Source organism: Schistocerca cancellata, chromosome 1, assembly GCF_023864275.1.
Source record: "Schistocerca cancellata isolate TAMUIC-IGC-003103 chromosome 1, iqSchCanc2.1, whole genome shotgun sequence".
Classification (NCBI taxonomy): Eukaryota; Metazoa; Arthropoda; class Insecta; order Orthoptera; family Acrididae; genus Schistocerca; species Schistocerca cancellata.
The window spans coordinates 203,187,848-203,211,582 of NC_064626.1; the positions used below are offsets into that span (position 1 = coordinate 203,187,848).

Genomic DNA, 23,735 nt, shown 5'->3' on the forward strand with positions numbered 1-23,735 from the left:
TCATCTTACTCTCTCAGTATCAAAGTCAGTAAGATCATACTTGTGCCACACGATAGTAACTAATGTTTTTATTCTTCAACATCGATTGATGTTCCTTTTTCATTATAAAGTTTCTATAGTTGCTGGTGCATAAAGAACTCACATTTTTTTATATCTATTTTCTATATTGTGTAGCTGACAGTCCATTTTAGTCAAGAAACAACTGACCCCCCTAGTGAAACACAGTAATGCACCATTAAACAGCTACATCAGAAACAATTTGCCACATTAGATATGATGATAAATTATTTGCTGAAGACCACTATTCTGTAGACACCAAACTGCTAATATAATACAGAGAATTACTTAACCCTTAAATGCATGATTTTTTATTTCAAGCTGTAAAAATTGCCATGTTTAGTTTACAGTGCCTACATTTCGAAAAAAATATTGAAAAATTTTTTAAATTAAATTAACACAGCACTATTGTTGAAAATCGCTTTGTAGCTGATCAGCTACATTTTGAGTTAACACCTTACGAGCCACAATAAATGTGCTTATTTTGCTCCCTCAATTTTGACCAAATCTCTCGTAATTTAATTGTTGATTATGATTAAATACTTTGTATAGGAAGGGAAAAATCCTAAAATAATAAATAGGACATTAATGTTGTAAATATTGAGCATTTATTGTATATTTTATACACTTTTATATATGAACAATAAGGTATCTAGTTCCAACAGGTTTGTACCCAAGCATGTGATAATCACTTTACATGAAAAGTTTGAAAACAGTTCTTTTGTTTGTGCAAACACAATGCAACTGCACATTTATTACACTGAACCCAGGAAAATCCCTTGCATCCTGGCATTTTGCACCTCTGTCTCACTTGCAAGTACGAAGGCAGGTGACCTACTTGATCCAGCCTTACATCTTGTGGAGGTACATGTGCTGTGGGCCCCTTTGTCTTCTTAGCTTGTATTTGGTTTTCGAGTTCATTACTTGGCCTTCCACGTTTTGCTGAAGTTTGACCTGAGCGACACAAACAGTGAGCAATTTCCATTCGAAATTCGGAGAGTTTCATAGTTCTCCTAATCCCTTTGGTTTCTGCTACTCTCCTATACAACAGCCAGGAATTGACTACTCCCATGTCCAGGAGATGGTAAAACGATCTTATATACCATTTTCGACTTTTCACAAGAATTTTATGTCGACCCATTATGCTGTCAAGAAGGTCAACACCTCCCATATGTTTATTGTAGAGCTTAATTATTTGTGGACAAGGTATTGTTATTCTTGACTTTGTTTTTTTTGTCATACCTCCCTGCTTCATGAATAGGCTGCTGTCCAGCAAGTGTAGAAAGCAACATCACACTCTTGTTATCTTTCCACACTACATTTGATATGTCGACACCATCCACTGTTGCGACGCACTCTACTGATGCACCTCGTGCCATTTTCTTCAGCTCAGCTTCTGAAGGGAGCTTGCAGTCTGGCACTCTGTTTCTTCTGACTGTCCCAAATGAGTAAATTCCTTGTTTATGTAACCATACAAGCAGTGGCAGACTTGTGTAATAATTGTCACAGTACAGTTTGTGGTTCATATTTCTTGGTAGTATCCTACTGAGTCGAACTACAACATTTGCACTTGCTCCCAAGTCTTCCTCCCCAGTCACTCTTTTTTCTGGTTCATTTTCATCTCCAGTGAAAATCTCAAAATCGTAGGCATAACCAGATATGCCACTAATAACAAATAATTTGTATCCATATTTATGAGGCTTGTTTGGCATGTATTGTTTCAAATAACTTCTAGCCTTTGTTGAACATATCTGTTCATCAACAGAAACACACTCCTCAACAGGTATTGTTTGAAACCGAGATCTCATCAATTCTATTATGGGTCTTATCTTGAAGAGTCTATCATGACCTTTTTCACCCCTGGGTATCATTGCACTGTTGTCATTGAAGTGAAGAAACTTACGTATTTGCTCATACTGATTCACTGTCATTGTTGTCTTGATCAGATGAGTACCAGTAACTTCTCCCCAGTAATCCCTCGTATTAGGTACATGAACTATTGACATTACGAGACAGATGCCTATAAATTTTTTTATGTCATCACAGGATAAATCTATTGGTCTATCAGGATTACACTGCACACTGTATCTATGAGACTCTTCGACAATTAGATCAAACAATTTAGATGGAAATATATGTTTGAAGAATTGGTACGGAGTATTTAAGTTTATTACTTCTTCTGGTAACGAAGAATTGCCATGAAATTTTGACTGCAGTTTGGGAATAATCAACTGTTTATCTTTCCAAACCACACTCCTGCTGTTTTTGGTAACATTTTTGCTGCTGCATGGCAGTTTCAGAGCATTATCAGACAACTGTGACGTCGATTCCTTCATTATAACATCAGATTGTCTTGTTCCAGAAACATCTTCAGTCCTAATTACTGGTACTTGACTTTCTTCGTCACTACTGTCACTATCACAATCAACAGATTCTGGAGCAACATATGTCTCATCTTGAATGGAATCGTCAGAGAAACACTCAAGATCGTCATCACTGCTTAGTGGAATCTCTAACCATTCCATAAGCATTTCTTCTCGACTCTTTCGAGACATTTTTACATCAGCACCTGAAATGCAGTAAATGAAAAATGTAGCTGATAAGCTACATACACAAAAACAGGCCTCATTTCAAATCTATCGCAAAGACACTCGAATTAACTGTTTACACCATATCTACTTACGTTTTCAAAATGAAAAAGTAATTTTCAAACCCAGAAATCAGTGCACAAACACCAAAAACACACCTCAACTTACCGCCAAAACACACACTTGGCAGTACGTCCACACAGCTCACTGTCGAACTGCTTCAGCTCGTCCTGCCATCTATGATCGCTATGAAGAACTACTAGAAACTGCAGCGGAGTGTATACACTTAGCTACATAATGAATTTGATCGAAAATGTTTCTCCATATGGAATAAATCGAAGAAATGAGGTCTGTAGCTTATCAGCTACAGTATGCATTAAAGGGTTAAAATAAGGAAAAATCTCAGCAATAAAGACAACTCAACAACAATTAATTCAGGATAGCTTAAAATTGGAGAACATGCCATACTTGAATAAAATATATTTCATTTATAGTTCCATGCAACTCAAAGCATGTTTGAAACACACAAAATAAATGAGCAAATCTGATTATTTTAAAAACAGACTAATGACACAAACAATGCAATATCTACAGCAATCCATAATGTGGTGCATGAACTACATGGGAAGTGAATGATATTCTTATTCCAAAGTTCCTCTTGGCAGAAAAAAAAAAAAGTGTGTGAGGGAACATTAAGTGCAAATAATGACAAGCCTCCTGAAAGCTTAATGGTATATCGGTCTTGAGGCTAAGCTGGTCAATTCATGTAGTGAACTGTTTCTAAACTAGAGCTAATGTATGAAAAGAATGGTCTTTCATTGAACTGCAGTGCAGTGTACATGAAGAAGTGTTCACTACAAAAAATTCCTTCTGTGATAAACAGCGAGCAACACACATGAACCAGCTGAATTGTACAAATGCCACCCTCATGAACTTAGTGCACAGTACTTGATAAATTACTCTTTTGAAAAGTGGAACAAAAATAAGATCATAGCTAGCATATTCTTAATCCTTTGAGGCAATCACTTTTATGTTGACACATTTCATAAATTGTTGCCACTGTCTATGAACAATAAAAGAAGGACATTAAAACACCTGGTTATCTCCAAGTGATCTATCTCCAAACTGCTAATTGTTGTCCTTCATATTAGATGCAGTAAATGATCACAAATGCCACTTAAACCAATTGGCTATTCTTGTTTCTTTGTTCAATGCCACATCACAATTTACAATTCAACTTTCAAACATCAGGTGCCTATACACGTACAGGCAACAAAAGTGGACTGCAGTAGTACTGTCTTCTACGGCATGGTTTGATGTAGCAATACTGTAGCAACAAAATATTCAACTTACTTCTTTCCAAGGTACTGTCATTGTTTTTGAAAGTCGCTAATGTAAAGAAAACAGTGTGAATCTAAAATGCAAACGAAAAGCACACAAACTCAGTCTTGAGACTCAAACTTCAGATATACACAGATTACATTGTCTCAACTACCAAGAACAGTTAACATAAAAGACCACATTAAAGTGAATAAAAATATATAATTTATCTTCCTCACCGACAGAGCTCTCCACATAACAGATATATGAACAGCAACTACACTAAAAAAGTATGGGACCAAGCAAGCTTGGTGTTTCAAATAATATACCAAAGGAAACTACCTCATTTTTTATATATATATATATATATATATATGAATATAATAGAGGGAAACATTCCACATGGGAAAAATATTTAAAAAGAAAGATGATGAGACTTACCCAACAAAAGCGCTGGCAGGTCGACAGACACACAAATAAACACAAACATACACACAAAACTCTAGCTTTCGCAACCAATGGTTGCCTCGTCAGGAAAGAGGGAAGGAGAAGGAAAGACAAAAGGATTGGGTTTTAAGGGAGAGGGTAAGGAGTCATTCCAATCCCGGGAGCGGAAAGACTTACCTTAGGGGGAAAAAAGGACAGGTTTACACTCGCACACACACACATATCCATCCACACATACACAGACACAAGCAGACATTCCCTGCCAGCGCTTTTGTTGGGTAAGTCTCATCATCTTTCTTTTTAAATATATATATATATATATATATATATATATATATATATATATATATATATATATATATATATATATATATATATATATATATATATATAATTTTCTTTTTTCTGCTCTTAGGTTCATCTGGAAGAGAACTTCTGGCTAAAATGAAAGTAAGGAACATCAAGACAGTATTATGGAAAGAGAAGAAGATGAAGATGAGATGGGAGGTGCAATACTGTGAGAAGGATTTGACGGAACATTAAGACTAACTAGAAAGAAGCTCCCTGGAGTAAATGATATTCCATTAGGATTAGGACATATTTGGGACAAAACTGGAAAGCAAATTACAGTTCAAGGAGAAGAAACAAAATGTCTGCTTGTGTCTGTGTATGTGTGGATGGATATGTGTGTGTGTGCGAGTGTAAACCTGTCCTTTTTTCCCCCTAAGGTAAGTCTTTCCGCTCCCGGGATTGGAATGACTCCTTACCCTCTCCCTTAAAACCCAATCCTTTTGTCTTTCCTTCTCCTTCCCTCTTTCCTGACGAGGCAACCATTGGTTGCGAAAGCTAGAGTTTTGTGTGTATGTTTGTGTTTATTTGTGTGTCTGTCGACCTGCCAGCGCTTTTGTTGGGTAAGTCTCATCATCTTTCTTTTTAAATATATATATATATATATATATATATATATATATATATATAATTTTCTTTTTTCTGCTCTTAGGTTCATCTGGAAGAGAACTTCTGGCTAAAATGAAAGTAAGGAACATCAAGACAGTATTATGGAAAGAGAAGAAGATGAAGATGAGATGGGAGGTGCAATACTGTGAGAAGGATTTGACGGAACATTAAGACTAACTAGAAAGAAGCTCCCTGGAGTAAATGATATTCCATTAGGATTAGGACATATTTGGGACAAAACTTTTCCACCAGATATGCACGATATACCAGATATGTGGAATACTCACCAACTTCAAGAAGAATGTAATAATTTCAATTCCAAGGAAGATGGTGTTGATAGGTATCAACATTAAAGATCCGTTACTTTCACAACAGTACGGTGAATTATTTACAAAAGAATGGAAAAACTGGTAGAAGGTGATCTCAGGGAATATCGGTTTGAGCTCACGCGAAAGTAGGAAAATGTGAGGCCATACTGACTTATTTTAGATAGGTAGGAGAAAGCCAAAAACATAGTTATAACATTAGAAAAAGCTCCTGCAATGATGAGAAGAATATTCTCTCTGACATTTTGGTAGCAGGAATAAAATAAGAGGAACAAAAGGTTACTTACAGCTTACACAGAAACCATATGTAATTGTATTAGTCAAAGGATATACACAGGAAGCAGTAGTTAAGAAGGGACGGAGACTTGGGTTGCAGCTTGCCCCTCATGTAATTCAACCTGTACTCTAGGCAAGCTGTGTAGAAAACTAAAGAGAAATCTGGAAAGCAAATTACAGTTCAAGGAGAAGAAACAAAATCTGCAGGGTTTGTTAGTGACATTTTAATTCTGCCAGAGAAGGCAAAGGACTTGGAAAAGCAGGTGAACGAAATGGTAGCGTCTTGAAAACAGGTTTTAAGGTGAAATCAACAAAAGTAAAACACAACTCATTGAATGTACTCTATTTAAATCAGGTGATGCTGTCAGAATTAGAGTAGGATAAGATACTAAAGACAGTAGGTTTATTTTGTTATTTGGGAGGCAAAATGAGTGGTCGTGTCTGAAGCTGAGAGGATACAAAATGCAGGCTGGTGTAAGCATGAAAAACATTTACAACAAAGAGGAACTTGTTAACACAGAACATAAATTTGAATGTTATTGGCATCCAATAAACAGTTCCAACAGGAAAAGAATGAAAGCTTTTGATATGTGGCACGACATTGTGATGACTAAACTGCTAGGTCACATGGCTAGTGAGTATGTACTGAACTGAAGTGGGGAATAACTTGTCTACAGCATTTCCTTATCTCCACAGGGATCCTGAGTATCAATCTCAACTGCTGTATACAATAACTGACCGCCTTTTGTGTTTACATTTAACCACTTTTTTCTTTTTAACTCGTGAGTGGACTTAACTGATATCAAATAGAATAACATGTATAATGCCTATGCCTTCCCCCAATAAAAATAGGACAATTTATGGTCACACACTACATTAAAATACTAGCAGAAATATTTCATATTCGGTCAGTGGTTGAAGTTATTACAAAATCTTCATCAAATCAGAAAAATATTTATCAATGACAATCACAAACAGATTAATTACTTTGGTAACTATGCACCATAGAAGTTTCTGCATAACTTTCAGTTACTTTACAAACGTGTAATATCTCACTTAAGAATGTAACTTACTTAAGGAAAATCAGATGTGTAATGTAGAAAGAACACAATTCAAACAAACAGCTTGAAATTGCTTCCAAATTAAACAACAAAATGTCATTTGAAGAACAAAAAGAATATTAACTATTAGAGAAAGAAAAAATTACATGTGCATGCACGCACACAACCGTGCGCCCCCCCCCCCCCACACACACACACAAAGAAGATAAAAATACGTACCTCGGCTAAAATATCACTATTAAGAAGGTCTTCCAGAATTATCTGTGCATCTTTCAGTTTCTTTTCTTGAACAAGTTTCAGTGCATTATTGTATTCTGAAAATGCTGCTTGCTCCTGTAAAAGATGAAAGAATAATGCAAGTACTTTGACTGTGAATTCCGTAAACACTTAAGTTTTTTATCCCCCCCCCCCCCTCCCACCATAAAATTTCAGCTAACGAGTGTAATTATACATATCTCCACATCACACAGAACAAAATGCATTGTTTCTTCCTAACCCTTTCCCAGTCTTTCCTTCTCTCCGCTAAAGAGATTGAATACCAGAGTAACAAACCTAAATATGCAATGAGGAAATATTAAATTTAGTGTTCCGCGACATTTCGAGCTTGACAGATAAACATAAATGATGTAAAAACATAAACATAAATGATGTACCAAAGACATTGGAGGACTCATCAAAAACAGTTTGCTGATGAGAACACATCCACTTGAGAGACAGCCAGGAAAATAGTGCAATAGGCTTACAACTGGCTAACAGTAAGGGCTTAACATTGAAATAGAATAATTTATGTAGTGGAACCCCCTTACATGTTTCACAGTTTATGTATGATGTATGTTCATAATCTGCGTCAAAATAACCATTCTACATCTACATCTATACTCTGCGAACCACCATGAGATGTACAGAAGAGGGTATATCCCACTCTCCCAGTTATAAGAGTTTCTTCCTGTTCCATTCATTCACATATGGAGCACAAGAAGAACGATTATTTGAATGCCTCTGTGTGTTCAGTAATTATTCTAATCTTATTCTCATGATCCATATGTGAGCGATAAATAGGGGTTTTTAGTATATCCCTAGAGTAATAATTTAAAGCTGGTTCTTGAAACTTTGTTAATAGACTTCCTTGGGGTAGTTTATGTCTGTCTTCAAACGTCTGCCAGTTCAGTTCCTTTAGTATCTCTGCAACACTCTCCCACAGATTAAACAAACCTGTGACCATTCGTGCAGCCCTTCTCTGGATATGTTCGATATCCCCTGTTAGTTCTATCTGGTACGGGTCTCATACACTTGAGCAATATTCTAGAACCGTCACACAAGTGATATGTAAGCAATTTCTTTTGCAGACTGATTGCACTTCTCCAGTATTCTATCAATAAACTGAAGGCTACCACCTGCATTACCTACAACTGAACCATAACTCTACAAAATGTTAAACCCTGGTATTTGTATGAGCTGGCTGACTCCAACCGTGACTCACTGATATTACAGTCATGGAATACTATGTTTTTCATTCTCTGAAGTGCAGAATTTACATTTCTGACCATATAGTGCAAGTTGTCAATCCCTGCACCACAATGAAATCTTATCAAGATCTGGCTGAATATTTATGCAGCTTGTCCCAGATAGTACTTCAGTACAGATAACTGCATCAGCTGCAAAAAGCCCGATTTCATTATTACTATAATCTGCAAGGTAATTATGCAACATGAACAGCAAGGGTTCCAACACACTTCCCTGGGGCACACTCGAAGTTACTTCTACACCTGAAAATGACTCTCCATCCCAGATAACATACTGTGTCCTCCCTACCAAAAGTTCTTTAAGCCTTGTACATTATCTAATACACGGTTTTTGAATTTACCTTGCAGTTTTGGTTTTCATGATGAAAAGTGCTTTAAGCGTGTTTAAATACTGGGTAAATGTAAACATTAGGCTCCACTACAGATCAATTTGTTACCAAAACCTTTATTTGCCATTCACGTTCATTGGCTGCACCAATTCACAACTTCATTACAACCTTTCACCCTAACCCATACCTTAGGCTACACTACATATCACTCTGTCACCACAATCAAATTTAGTGAGCATTGGGGGGGGGGGGGGGGCTCCATCATCACTCTCCAAGTACTTGATCTTACAAAAAACCATATTATGCAATTCCATACAAATTAAAGTGACACATAGCAGATTGCTAGATACACATTAATGATATTGTACCTGAAATTCCTACGTATCCAGATGGACAACAAGTAGCTGTGGCACCAATATAGGAAGAAGTTTACCAAGAGGCTCAGTTCTGCTTGCTTTTCACTCAGAAATATCTCTCACTGTGTTGACGTGCAGCAGGGATTGCTAGCATACTTCCACTTAATAACAAACATTTGCACAATCTTGAGGTGAAGTGCAGCCAATGTCAAGGAAATATTTGTTCTTTAGAAGTTATTACATTATATTTAAATATTCACTAACTGAACATTCTTTCCAGGGACTTCAGGAAACTTACACTTTACTCTTTACTCCCTAATGGTATTTGTACTTAAAAGTAAGAGTGAATTTAGGATGAATTGTGAAATTCACAACCACAACACTAGAATTGAAGTATTTTCCACATGGATTGTCAGTTACCTTCTAGGGCTCAAAATGGAGTTTTTCATTTCGTGTACATACGTTTAACAGGGTGCCATCAGACAGCACGCAGGAAATACAGCTATTCAACCATCATCAATATCATTAAACACTGAGATTAATAGTGGAAATTAAATAAATTACACACTGGCAGCAGTGATTTTTTGTTTGTACATGTTAACTACATGTCTGAGTTCACTTAGCACCTGGACAAAGTATATGTGCTGAATTTGGTAGTACAGTAACATTGTTTTATTTGTTAATTCAACAACTGTCACAGCCTCATCAAACTAGCCCTTTAAGTATGTAAATGACTATATATACAAAATTACAACAAATAGCTAAAACATTGCGAGCACTGCCCACAAAAAGACTGAATACCTCATGGTGCTATTGCAAGTATGTTACACCCGACAGAAAGTGTGTAAGAGAGGCAGAAACAAATTAGGGCTCATTCTAGCAACAATATGTGCATAAATAGGGAAATCAACTAACATACACAATTTTGCTAATTGTTATGGTCTGACCAAGGAGAGGGGGAGGGGGGGGGGGGTGAGGGCTAGACCTGGGGGTACGACATATGTTTAATATTTTGGAAGACAAATGGCAACTTTTAACAACCATGTTAGAAATCTGAAATCATTTTCTTGAAAGAAAAACAGTCAAATACACTACTTTTTTTCTCTTTCATTCAGTGCTTGGGAGGGAGGACCAGGTGGTTTTTTTTGGGGGGGGGAGGGGGGGGGAGAGGATGTGAAGCTCTCCTTTGCCCATAGACAGGGGCACCTTTGGGTCTGGCACCTGGAAACTATCATCTCAGAAACAGGAAGCTGGCTGGCTGACTGTAAGGGGCTGTTCAAAACATGTGTCGCGACACAGACATGGGCTGAAAGGGCAGCATTGTCTTACGGTACACCTGCTTTTCCATGAATCCAGTGGTATCTCCTGCATCCTTGCTTGCTGGACAACTCCCCAACAGCCCTAGCATCTTCCTACAGAATAACTGTCCACGCAAAAAGAACAGAATTGTGCAACAATTGTTTGAGGAGCATAATAGTGAACTTACATTGCTGTCTTGTCTATTATTATTTCTTTCCTTTCTCAGACATTATGTCTGATTAAAAATGGAAAGTGACGCGGACCTTGATCAAGCGTGACTTCCTTTTAACTGTATGGTATATGTTACATTGCATATAGGAACTTTCGGGTAATTGAACATGTATCAATAATTACAGATTTCTGTAGTTGTATATATACGTTTGGATGTAGCTGTATTGCGTTGACGTACTGGTGGTTATTGTGTGGTATGACTCCTGTAGTTGATAGTATAATTATAATTGGTACAATGTCAACTTTATCCTGATTCCACATGTCCTTGACTTCCTCAGCCAGTTGGATGTATTTTTCAATTTTTTCTCCTGTTTTCTTCTATATATTTGTTGTATTTGGTATGGATATTTCGATTAGTTGTGTTAATTTCTTCTTTTTATTGGTGAGTATGATGTCAGGTTTGTTATGTGGTGTTGTTTTATCTGTTATAATGGTTCTGTTCCAGTATAATTTGTATTTATCATTCTCCAGTACATTTTGTGGTACATACTTGTACGTGGGAACGTGCTGTTTTATTAGTTTATGTTGTATGGCAAGTTGTTGGTGTATTATTTTTGCTACATTGTCATGTCTTCTGGTGTATTCTGTATTTGCTAGTATTGTAAATCCGCTTGTGATGTGATCTACTGTTTCTATTTGTTGTTTGCAAAGTCTGCATTTACCTGTTGTGGTATTGGGATCTTTAATAATATGCTTGCTGTAATATCTAGTGTTTATTGTTTGATCCTGTATCGCGATCTTCAATCCTTCCGTCTCACTGTATATATTGCCTTTTCTTAGCCATGTGTTGGATGCGTCTTGATCGATGTGTGGTTGTGTTAGATGATACGGGTGCTTGCCATGTAGTGTTTTCTTTTTCCAATTTACTTTCTTCATATCTGTTGATGTTATGTGATCTAAAGGGTTGTAGAAGTGGTTATGAAATTGCAATGGTGTAGCCGATGTATTTAAATGAGTGATTGCTTTGTGTTTTTTGCTAGTTTCTGCTCGTTCTAGGAAGAATTTTCTTAAATTGTCTACCTGTCCATAATGTAGGTTTTTTTATGTCGATAAATCCCCTACCTCCTTCCTTTCTGCTTAATGTGAATCTTTCCGTTGCTGAATGTATGTAATGTATTCTATATCTGTGCCATTGTGATCGTGTAAGTGTATTGAGTGCTTCTAGGTCTGTGTTACTCCATTTCACTACTCCAAATAAGTAGGTCAACATTGGTATAGCATAAGTATTTATAGCTTTTGTCTTGTTTCTTGCTGTCAATTCCGTTTTCAGTATTTTTGTTAGTCTTTGTCTATATTTTTCTTTTAGATCTTCTTTAATATTTGTATTATCTATTCCTATTTTTTGTCTGTATCCTAGATATTTATAGGCATCTGTTTTTTCCATCGTTTCTACGCAGTCGCTGTGGTTATCCAATATGCAATCTTCTTGTTTAGTGTGTTTTCCCTTGACTATGCTATTTTTCTTACATTTGTCTGTTCCAAAAGCCATATTTATATCACTGCTGAATACTTCTGTTATCTTTAGTAATTGATTGAGTTGTTGATTTGTTGCTGCTAGTAGTTTTAAATCATCCATATATAGCAAATGTGTGATTTTGTGTTGGTATGTTCCAGTAATATTGTATCCATAATCTGTATTATTTAGCATGTTGGATAATGGGTTCAGAGCAAGGCAGAACCAGAAAGGACTTCATGAGTCTCCTTGGTATATTCCACGCTTAATCTGTATTGGCTGTGTTGTGAGATTATTTGAATTTGTTTGGATATTAAGTGTGGTTTTCCAATTTTTCATTACTATGTTTAGGAACTCTATCAAATTCGGATCTACTTTGTAATTTCCAATATTTGTAGTAACCATGAGTGGGGTACACTATCAAAAGCTTTTTGGTAATCAATGTATGCGTAGTGTAGTGACCTATGTTTAGTTTTAGCTTGATATGTCACCTCTGCATCTATTATCAGTTGCTCTTTACATCCTCATGCTCCTTTGCAACAGCCTTTTTGTTCTTCGTTTATAATTTTGTTCTGTGTTGTATGTGTCATTAATTTCTGTGTAATGACTGAAGTTAATATTTTGTATATTGTTGGTAGGCATGTTATGGGGCAGTATTTAGCTGGGTTTGCTGTGTCTGCTGGATCTTTAGGTTTCAGATAAGTTATTCCATGTGTAAGTGTATCAGGGAATGTATGGGTGTGCAATGTAACTGTTAAATAATTTATATCTATAAAGAAAGATGATGAGACTTACCAAACAAAAGCGCTGGCAGGTCGATAGACACACAAACAAACACAAACATACACACAAAATTCTAGCTTTCGCAACCTACGGTTGCCTCGTCAGGAAAGAGGAAAGGAGAGGGAAAGACGAAAGGATTTGGGTTTATATTCATATTGTTAAATAATTTAGTTACATGTGAATGTGTTGAGGTAAACTTCTTCAGCCAGAAATTTGCTATTTTATCTTTTCCAGGGGCTTTCCAATTGTGAGTAGAATTAATTGCTTGGGTGACTTCATGTTGCAAAATTATCACTTCAGGCATTTGTGGTATCAACTTGTATGTGTCTGTTTCTGCTTGTCTCCACTGTGCATGCCTGTTATGTTGTACCGGGTTTGACCATATGTTGCTCCAGAAGTGTTCCATGTCAGTTATGTTTGGTGGATTGTCTATTTTGATGTGTGTGTTATCTATTGCCTGGTAAAATTTCTTCTGGTTTGTGTTGAATGTTTGGTTTTGTTTCCTTCTATTTTCACTTTTTTTGTATCTTCTAAGTTGTTTGGCCAATGCTTGTAATTTCTGCTTCTTTTCATCTAATTGCTCTATCGCTTCTTGTTGTGAGATTTTACCTAACCTTTTTCATTTTTTGTCTGATATTTCATTTGTTATAAATTATGTTAGCTGTCTGATGTTTTTTCTGAGTTTTTCTATTCTGATCTGTAGCCTGTGTTACCATGCTGGTTTTGTGGGCTTCTTCTGTGTGTTGGGTGGTTCTGATCTCTGCCTAGTGTGTATATTTAGTGTAGTGAGTGCTCCTATATAAACCAGTAGTTGTAACTCTTCCATAGTTGTATTTTCATTTATTTTGTTGTGTATGATTGTGTTGATAGTTGTTATTGTTGTTTCGACTTGTGGGTTACTTGGTGGTCTATGCAAGAAAGGTCTAATGTCTGTATTTGTGTCTTTGTATTCTATATATGTCAGCTGAAATTTTTCTTCTATATCTAACATGTGTGTCACTTCGTGTTCTATTTGTGCTTGTTCTGGTGGCTGTCTTAAGATTTCGTTTCTTCTGATTGTTTAATTGATGCGTGTTGTTCTTTGTTTGTTTGCTCTGGGATGTTTGAGTCCATTACTGTATATTCTTCTTCTTCTGATTGCACATTATTTTGTTCCAGTATTTGTTGTACTTGTTGTTTGATGTTTTCTAATTCTGACTGGGGTATCCTGTTATTTTTTATTATTACACAGATCTGATCGGCTAGTCGTTGTTCTGTTAAAAATTTTAATTCTGGGTATTATTATTATTATTATTATTATTATTATTATTATTATTATTATTATTATTATTATTATTATTATTAAATATATGAACCCAATGAACTCATCTGGCATGCTATGGGATGCTGGCTGTACGTCGTTAAACCACCAGCCAATAATTTATGGGAAATGTGAAACCTGTTTGTCAACATCTGGTGCACCTAACTCCAACATCCTAAGGAGAACTTGTCAAATCCAAGTCATGCAGGATCACTGCTGTATTATAATCCAAAAGTGGACTAGCTCACTATTAAGCAAGTGGTCATAATGTTTTGGCTCACCTACCCTCACTGCCTCATGCTTTACATATCCTGAGTTTCTATAAATGAGGAATGAAAGTATCCAGTAAAGTATAAAACAAACCATCATCATGGTCTTCTTCACACACAGACTTTCTCCCACATATGAAACTTAGCTTGCTAATGCTAATGCTAAAACTGATTTTCCTAAATAATTTGACATATAAGAATACCCCATTATCAATATCGTTGAAGAAAATCATGGAATATTCAAAGATCTCCCCCCTTATATGCTCGATATCCTCAATCATCATCCTCATACCACTAACAGTTTCTTCTGTGACAAAGTTGGACATTATAACATTTTTGGCTGCAGTCTCCCCTTTTTAACACCTATCTGTAACTTAACAGTGAGATCTCCCAAAATTGGCCATTTTTTTATCACATAGGTTAAAGTAGTTCCTAGCCTCTTTGATACTGCATCTGATGGAGCTTCAGTCCCCAAGAGCCTTCGCAATTTATAACCTCTCTACTTCAACCTTCATCACTTGGTTGGGTGGTCAAATAACAAACGTCATCTACTGCTCTTAGTGTCTAATTTTTATTTTCGTTGGTGTTCACCTTGTAACATCATTACAATTGTTCAATTGCACTTCCATGCCCTTTAGTCGTTTCTGGCAGAATTCAATGTCAACAGAAAACCTCGAAGTTTTTGTTTTTTCTTACTGAAGTTAAATTCTCTTTACAAATTTATCCTTGGTTTCTCTCATAGTTTGCTCAATATATTAGGTTGGTTTCTAGGACTCTTTCGATCTTTTGTAAATACAAGGGTGTGCTGAAAGGTAATGCCTCCCAATTCTTTAATGTGAAAACTCTTTAAAGCTTTTTAAATAAAACAAACTTTGTTAATATTCTACATCTTTGTTCTTCATGTTTACATATCTATTTCTCAACATAGTCACTCTGGGGGCAAACACATTTCTCCTAATAAGAGATAAGTTGTTGGTACCATCACTGTACAATGTTCCAATCTGTTGATGGAGCCACAGTCTCACCTCTGTCTGCACCACTTCATCATTATCAATGACTAGTCCTTTGTTCTTTAAGTTTTGGAAACAGATGAAAATTAGATGGGCCAAAAAACAATAGAGCGGATGACCATGGCTGGCGGACCACGAGAATAAAAAGTTTCAGGCAGCCACTCTGCAACACATTAAAACATCCAGCCTAAAAGCATTTGGGTGGAGGACACAACAGGAGAAAGGACACGCGCAAAAACTTATATAGAATGATAAGACCAACCATTGCGTATAAAACATAAAACTAAATTGGCCGATGAGGAGTTGTCAGCTAAAATTAATGTCAACGAGTCTGGTAACTGAAGAGTTGTCGCAGAGCAGCCAAAGAAGGACAGCTCCCCAAGATATAGGCAACTGTCAGTCGGGTGCCGCACCCACACTGAGATAGGTCATCACGGCGCAGGAGGTAGCCACGTGTCACTTAAACATGGCCAATTCGGAGCCGACAGAGAACCATAGAGTCCCTGCGGCAGGCCTGTGTGGAGATCTTCCACACATTCATAGTCACCTTAATGGCATGCAGTTTGTTGTGCATACTGAGGTTATGCCATTCCGTCTCCCAAAGCTACAAAACCTTGCAGCGTAGTACTGAATGCAAGTCAGTTGCAGAGAAGCTGATCTGCGTAAGTGGTTTCCTGTCAGCAAGTTCGTCGCCTGGGATTCAGACGTGACTTGGGGTCCAGACAAACACCATTGAATGATTGGACCGTTCCAGGGCATAGATGGACTCCTGTATGGTCGCTAATAAAGGATGATTAGGGTAGCACTGGTCGATAGCTTGTAGGCTGCTCGAGGAGTCAGTACACAGAAGAAACGACTCCCCAGGGCATAACGGATGTGCTCAACAGCACGCGATATAGCCACCAGCTCGGCAGTGAAAACACTTCAGCCATCATGCAAGGAGTGCTGTTCAATATGTCCTACATGGACATAAGCAAAGCCAATGTGATCATTAGTCGTCAAGCCGTTGGTGTAAACCACTTCATGGCCTCGGTACATATCAAGAATCAACAGGAAGTGGCAGCAGATAGCCACGGGTTTAAATGAGTCCTTAGGGCCATGTGAAAGGACTCCAGTTCGAAAAGAAGGGACCGGACATGAACTGCAATTGGAAGCCCTGACCTGGGTCGCTCATGCAGGAGATGAACCACTGTGGGTGGGAAAAGGAGACAGTAATTCGGATGCGCAAGAGAACCACGAATGTGTGCCACATAACTGCCCAGCAGTTGTGCACGGCTAATCTGCAATGGAGGGACTCCAGCTTCCACCAGGGCACTGGTCGCTGGATTCGTCCTAAAAGCCCCTGTCGCTAGGCGAACACCATTGGTGTACTGGGTCAAGTAAACGCAATGCTGAGGGCACCGCTGAACCATAAACCAGACTCCAATAGTCAACACGGGGTTGAACAAGGGCTCTGTAGAGCTGCAGCAGCATAGAGTGATCTGCACACCAGTTGGTGCTGCTCAGGCAGCACAGGGCACTGAAGTGCTGCCAGCACTTCCGCTTAAGCTGGCTAAGGTGAGGAAGCCAAGTCAATCAGATGCTGAAAACCAAACCAGTTCTAAGAATCGATATGTTTCCACTAAAGAGAGTGGATCATCATAACACACTACTTTGCAGCAGAAAACTGGAAACCACAGGCTAGAGCCCATGACTGCAACTTGTGGTTGGCTCCCTGTAGGCGCCGCTCAGCAACACCAGTATGAAATGCCGCAGTCGTCTGCATATAGAGAAGGTGAGACAGATGGCCCTACAGATGTGCTAGATCATTAATGGCCTCTAAAAATAGAGATACACTAAAAAAAGAGCTTTCAGAGCTCCGCGGTACCCCATTCTCCTGGGGATGGCGAGGGGAGGGGGGGGGGGGGGGGGGGGGGGGGGGAACTATAGGAGGCACCAACTTGGACATTGAAAGTACGAAGAGACAGAAAATTTTGGATAATAATCAGGAGCAGGCCTCGAAGACCCCACTTGTATGATATGGCAAGGATATGATGTCGCCAGGTGGTGTCATATGTTTTCGTAAATCAAAAAAAGACAGCAACAAGGTGTTGGCATCTGGAAAAGGCTGTTTGGATGGCAGACTCAAAGTACACAAGATTATCAGTGGTAGAGCAACCCTGGCAGATACCGCCCTGACATGGAGACAGTAGGACATGTGACTCGACGACCCAGCCCAAGCACCAAGACAACATACGTTCCAGCAGCTTACAAAGAACGTTGGTGAGGCTGATGGGCCAATAGCTATCCACATCAAGCGGGTTTTTACCGGGTTTGAGCACTGGAATGATGGTGCTCTCCCGCCACTGCAATGGAAAGAAGCCATCACACCAGATCAGGTTGAAGATGAGGAGGAGATGTCACTTGTAGTCAGATGAGGGATGTTTAATCATCTGACTGTGGATGCAATTGATAAATCAATGGCCAAGTAACTACCATGCGCCACACTGAAATGTGTGGCAGCCCCAGTATTTCAGAGGCAGAGGTCAAACAAACAGTACAGTTTCGACATCCCTGCCTCTGCCAGTAAGCACAGTGCCACCCCACAAACGGTTATGGGCGTTAAAATCTCCCAAAAGTAGGAAAGATTTAGGGAGTTCATCAATCAGTGCAGATAATACATTCAAGGGTACTGCACCATCTGGAGGAAGATATACATTGCATTTATTTCCTGTGTCATCCTTATTCTGGCAGCCACAGTTTCCAAAGGGGTTTGAAGGGGCATAGTTTCACTACAGACTGAGTTTAGGACATAAACGCAAACTCCACCTGACACTCTATTATAGTCGCTACAGTTCCTGTAATATCCCTTATAGCCACAGAGTGCAGGGTCAACATTGCCAGGAACCAGGTTTCCTGGAAGGGTGTAAAGCTTAACAGTTTCTGTATTTCAGCCAGGCAGTGCAAAAAACCGCCACAATTCCATTGGAGGATGACGTTATCGTGATACTGGCAAGGCATGGAACATTCAATGAGGCAGTTTAATCCTCAGGATCACCTGCTGCCACTGACTTATTGCCTGAGCAGCCTATATCCATTATGTCTGAGGGTCCGGCGAGATCTAGGTCCTCAGCGGACACCAGAATCTCCACCTCATCCGCAGAGCTTGTAGGTAGCGGTGGTGTGGGTGCTGCTGCAATTTCCTTGGTCTTGGGGATCTTCTTTTTGGATTTCTGTCACTGCTCTTTGGTTTCCCTGTCTGGGAGGACTTCACTGGCTCAGTCACCAGTACTGAGGATGAGCGTGAAGCCCTACGATCAGCTGCTTTTGAGCTCTTCAGCCACTGGCGGGTATCATCTTTCCCACCAGCAGAAACCTGGGAAGGGAGTGACCCAAGGGACCCCTTCCTAGCGAGAGGAGCCGAAGAAGACTTACGCTTCCCTGATGCAGAAGTGGGGACCAATATTCCTGATGGTTTGGGAGTGCTCCCAAAGTAGGTGGTGCAGGAGCAACAGGGAGGGAAGTACCTCCCACCATCGAGGGGCAGGTGTAGTCTTCCAGCTCTGGGAGGTGACTGGGTTGGTGGAGCTAATGTGGCTGCAATTGTTGTAGCAGGGGCATAAGACGATGTCATATGTACAGGATGTAGGCTTTCAAACTTCCTCTTAGCCCCAGTATTGGTCAGTCGGTCCAGGGTCTTGTACTCCATTGTTTTCCTTTCTTTCTGGAGAATCCTGCAGTCAGGTGAGCAAGGCAAATGGTGCTCTCCGCAGTTGACACAGATGGGAGGTGGGGCACCATGGAGTATTGTGATGTGGTGGGTGTCCACAATCTCAACATGTGATGCTGGAAGTACAGTGGGAAGACATATGGCCAAACTTGCAGCATTTAAAGTACCGCATTGGTGGAGGGATATAGGGATTTACATCACAGTGGTAGACCATCACCTTTACCTACTCGGGTAATGTATCAACCTCAAAGACCAAGATGAAGGCACTGGTGGCAACCTGATTATCCCTCGGACCCCAGTACACAAGCTGAACGAAATGTACACCTCGCCACTCTAAATTGGTGCGCAGCTCATCGTCAGACTGGAAAAGAAGGTCCCTGTGAAATATGATACCCTGAACCATATTTAAGCTCTTATGGAGCGTAATGGTTACAGAAACATCCCCCCGATTGTCACAAGCAAGTAACGCCCATGATTGGAGAGAGGATGCTGTTTTGATCAAAACTGACCCAGATCTCATTTTGGACAATCCCTCCACCTCCCCAAATGTGTCCTCTAAATGCTCAACAAAAAACTGAGGCTTCATCTTCATGAAAGATCCCCCATCAGCTCTCGAACATACAATGTACCGGGGCAAATAAAAGACACTGCCATCCTTAGCCTGATATTCCTCCCATGGTGTGGCCAGAGAGGTGAACGATTTGGGGCTGTACTTCTGTGCACTGAATTGAGACTGCTGGTGTTTGACTACCAGCAAGAGATGATGTACTATACTTCATCGCGTGTCATCCGCCCTGATGCCACCCACTCCGACCAGGTGTCATCCTCACAGGGGCCACCTAGCCACACCAAAGGCCACCTGGCAAGATGGCTGTTGCTGGGAGTCCCGATGCTCCAGAAAGACGGGCATCTACTCCTCAGCATATATGTGGAGTTAATGGTGAAGGCATCAGCAGAGCGATCCCCGTGTGGTCAGGAGGCTACAACCAACAGGGTACATGGCGGCCCCACCACAACAGACTGGCTACCATGCTGAATATAAGGTGCAACCAAGCAAACAAGTCCATTATCATCGTCAGCGTAAAAAACGATGCTGCACAGTTGATGGAAAATTACGCACCCACAAGGATGACCTTGCCCAACAGCTGGAGAACGAGCAGAAGTGGAGATCCACATTGACGAAGGATGCGATAGGTCTCAGTGCATGATGGACACGATGCATCTTGTAAGGCTCCCTTCCCCATTTGGCTCGCTCTTCGGGAAAATTTTGAAAAATGGAGGTCAAATCCTACAGGGGACCATCACATAAAGGCCGTAACATGTGAGACTCCTTTTAGTCGCCTCGTAGGACAGGCAGGAATACCTCAGGCCTATTCTAACCTGCAGGGGGTGAGCAGCTTTGAGAGTGTCGAAGGGATGGTCCTACTACTGCCACGTGTTCAGGGGTTCTGGCAGTCGGAGGTCAACCAGATTGTTTTTGTATCACTGTTGATCCAGTACTGCAAAAGTTTTCGACCAAAGGCAACAACATGTTTCAAACACGTCAAAAGTACACTCAAAAAGCACTCCAAGTATGGTCAAGTACTTTCAGATGAGAATTAAATAAAACTTGTCACATGTTTTGTTTGGAATTTGCTTAGCCTTGAAATGTGTCAGCTATTTTTTGCCATGTCCAGTATATGTATATGTCATTTCCATAACGTACTTGACATTTCTCACACTGTTGTACCAAATGATTTAGGAATGAGTAAATAGATAAATAAATAATAAGTTATGGTCAGTGTTCACATCTGCAATGGATTTGTAGCTCCAAATCTGTATAACTTAACCAACATTATGAGAAGGATAGATTGTTATGCACTGTAAAGATCACACATTAAATTGTACACAGGCACAAATGAAAAGACAGTTACACACAGAGCTTTCAGCCAAAAGCAGGGAAGGGAGAGGGATAGTAGGGGGGGAAGGAGAGAAGAGTACTGTCTAATGGAGTGAGCTGGGACTAGAAGGTGGCAGAACAAGGTTGCCAGGAGCAGTGCCAGGACACTTGGGTAAGGCGGTGGGGGGGGGCAGGGAGCAAAAATGTAGGAGGAGGGGGGGGGGGGGCGGGTCAGGGAGCAAAAATGTAGAGAAGCAGCGAGGGGAAGAAACCGAAGTGTGTGTTGGCAGAGAAAGGATCACAATGAAGGTGAGGGGGCATGAACTGGGAGAAGATGATATGACAGAGGGGGATGGCGAAACTGTTGGGTGGAGTGTTGTTGTTGTCTTCCTTTTTTTTTTTTTAGGACACAAAACTGCTACGGTCATTAGTGCCCATGGGTGGAGTGTGTGGGGGACAGTAAGTTCTTGTAGGTTGATGCCAGGACAATTTTGGGAGCACAGACTATGTTCTAAGGGTAACCCCTATCAGCGCAGTTCAGAAAAGCTGGTGGTGGAGGGGTGGATCCTGGGTTGCAAAGCAGCCATTAAAATCAACCATGGTATGTTCATGCTGCATGTTGTCCACAGGGTGGTCTACTTTCCTCTTGGCAGCAGTTAGGTAGGGGGCCACTCATGCTGGTGACAGCTGTTTGATTGTCATACCAATTTAAAAAGTTGTGCAATGATTGCAACAAAGCTAGTACATGACATGGCTGCTTTTCATGTAGCTCATCCTCTGACATGGCACCGTCTATCCTATCAGCACCTTCCAATTCATGTACCCACACCCTCACCGTGCCCTGCTCTTTCTGCCAACATACCTACCAGTCTTTTCTCCTATCCTTTTCTGCTCCCCGTTCTGCCCCCCCCCCCCCCCGCCCCCTCCCAGCCTCCCGAAGGTGCACCTGACTGCCTTGTCCTGCCACCCTCTAGTCCCTGCTCGCTCTACCACAAGATGCTCTTCTCTCATCCTAACATAGCCTGCTACCCCTCCCCTTCCCTGGCCCACTCCGAATTGCTGCATTCATTCAACGCAACAGTTGCAATCTGGCCAGAGCAGCTGGAGATAGCTCTCATTTGTGGATGAAGTGTGCCTGCTTCTGGGAATGATGTATGTGCATTTTCCTCTCTCTCTCTCATGAAGAAGGCTCTGGCCAAAAGCTCGGTGTGTGACAGTCTTTTCACTGTGCCTGTCTACAACTCAATGTGTCATCTTTACAGTGTGTAGGAATCTATCCTTTTCATGATATTGTTGGTATTCCAACTGGACTTCCAATTGCTTGACAGGTACAACTTTCTTTCGTGTTTCCTAACCAAGTGCAAGCAATGATTAAATTGTGCCCTGTGTAAAATTCCACTGGTCTTCCTCTCTTTCATTTGTTTCCCCAAGGCCATATTCTCCAAATACTTTTCCTTCTCATTATTTTCCTACTGTTGGATTCCATTCCTTCATCACAATTAAGAGGAAACTTAAATATTTGAATAATTTCTTTTACTTGATCGCACAGTCTATCAATCTCTTCATTATCTGTGAAGCTAGATGACAAACATGTACTACTGAGGTACAAACTGCCTCTACATCTGTCTTAGCTACTATAATGCTCCCACATCCTGCTGATAGTAGCTCACCCACGTTCCTACATTCTCATTCATTATTAGACCTGCTTGAGCATTACCTCTATTTGATTTTGTGTTGATTACTCAGTTCTTTCCTGACCAAAATTCCTATTCTTCTTGCCATAGCACTATACTGAACTTTGATAGACCCATTTCTATTTGAATTCTACCTACCTACAAACCCAGTTAAGGGGCCTGACCTCCCATACTCTGATCAACAATGAACTGTCTGCAAAAAGATCTAGAGGGGCCCTTGTTACATCCATCTATGCAACAAGCATGCACTTCACAGTGGACTGCAGTTGTAGATGTAAATGTAGAAACATTTTCTTTTTCAATGAAGAGTTGTTGCAGAATAGGATGCCGTAAAGCAGTGAAACAAAATATGAATAAGATGTTAATTTTTTGAAATTTTCTTCTCCAAAGTATGATGTGCAAAGATTGCAGAGCTTGGATGTTTAAGAAAATCTATAACATTTGATTTTCACTTCAGATTTTTACCAACAGAATGTTCTGTTTCATTTATTGATTTTCCCTCATGCATTATTTTTAACAGCATGCTAGCATTTTCCCCAGTTTGATACACTGTCCCTATTCAACTAGGCTTGGATTCAGATACGAAAAATTACCAGGAAACCTTATTTGCATCCTACAATTAACTTTCCAACACAGGCGGATAAAGATGGTAGATTTCTAATTCATAATGATTTTTCTAATGAAGCCCAAAGCAAGAAAATAATTGCAGAATGATTTCCACTCTACACTGTGTGCTGATACAAATCTTCGTGGCAGATTAAAACTGCGTGTAGGACCAGGGCTCGAAATCTGGGCCTTTGCCTTTCGTGGGCAAGTGCTCTACAAACTGAGCTACCCAAGCACGACTCATGACCCACAATCCATCCCC

At 39.9% G+C, this 23,735-nt stretch overlaps 1 protein-coding gene across 2 annotated transcripts in view; it reads right to left on the reverse strand.

Annotated features, from left to right (window-relative positions):
• The window catches only part of LOC126168524 (calcineurin-binding protein cabin-1-like), a 254,871-nt gene that overhangs the window by 223,192 nt on the left and 7,944 nt on the right, over positions 1 to 23,735 (reverse strand). For both annotated transcript variants that reach the window (XM_049920564.1, XM_049920563.1), the window contains exon 2: positions 7,252 to 7,365. In XM_049920564.1, coding sequence (XP_049776521.1) covers positions 7,252 to 7,365 — 114 coding nt within the window. The remainder of the gene's footprint in view (positions 1 to 7,251; positions 7,366 to 23,735) is intronic.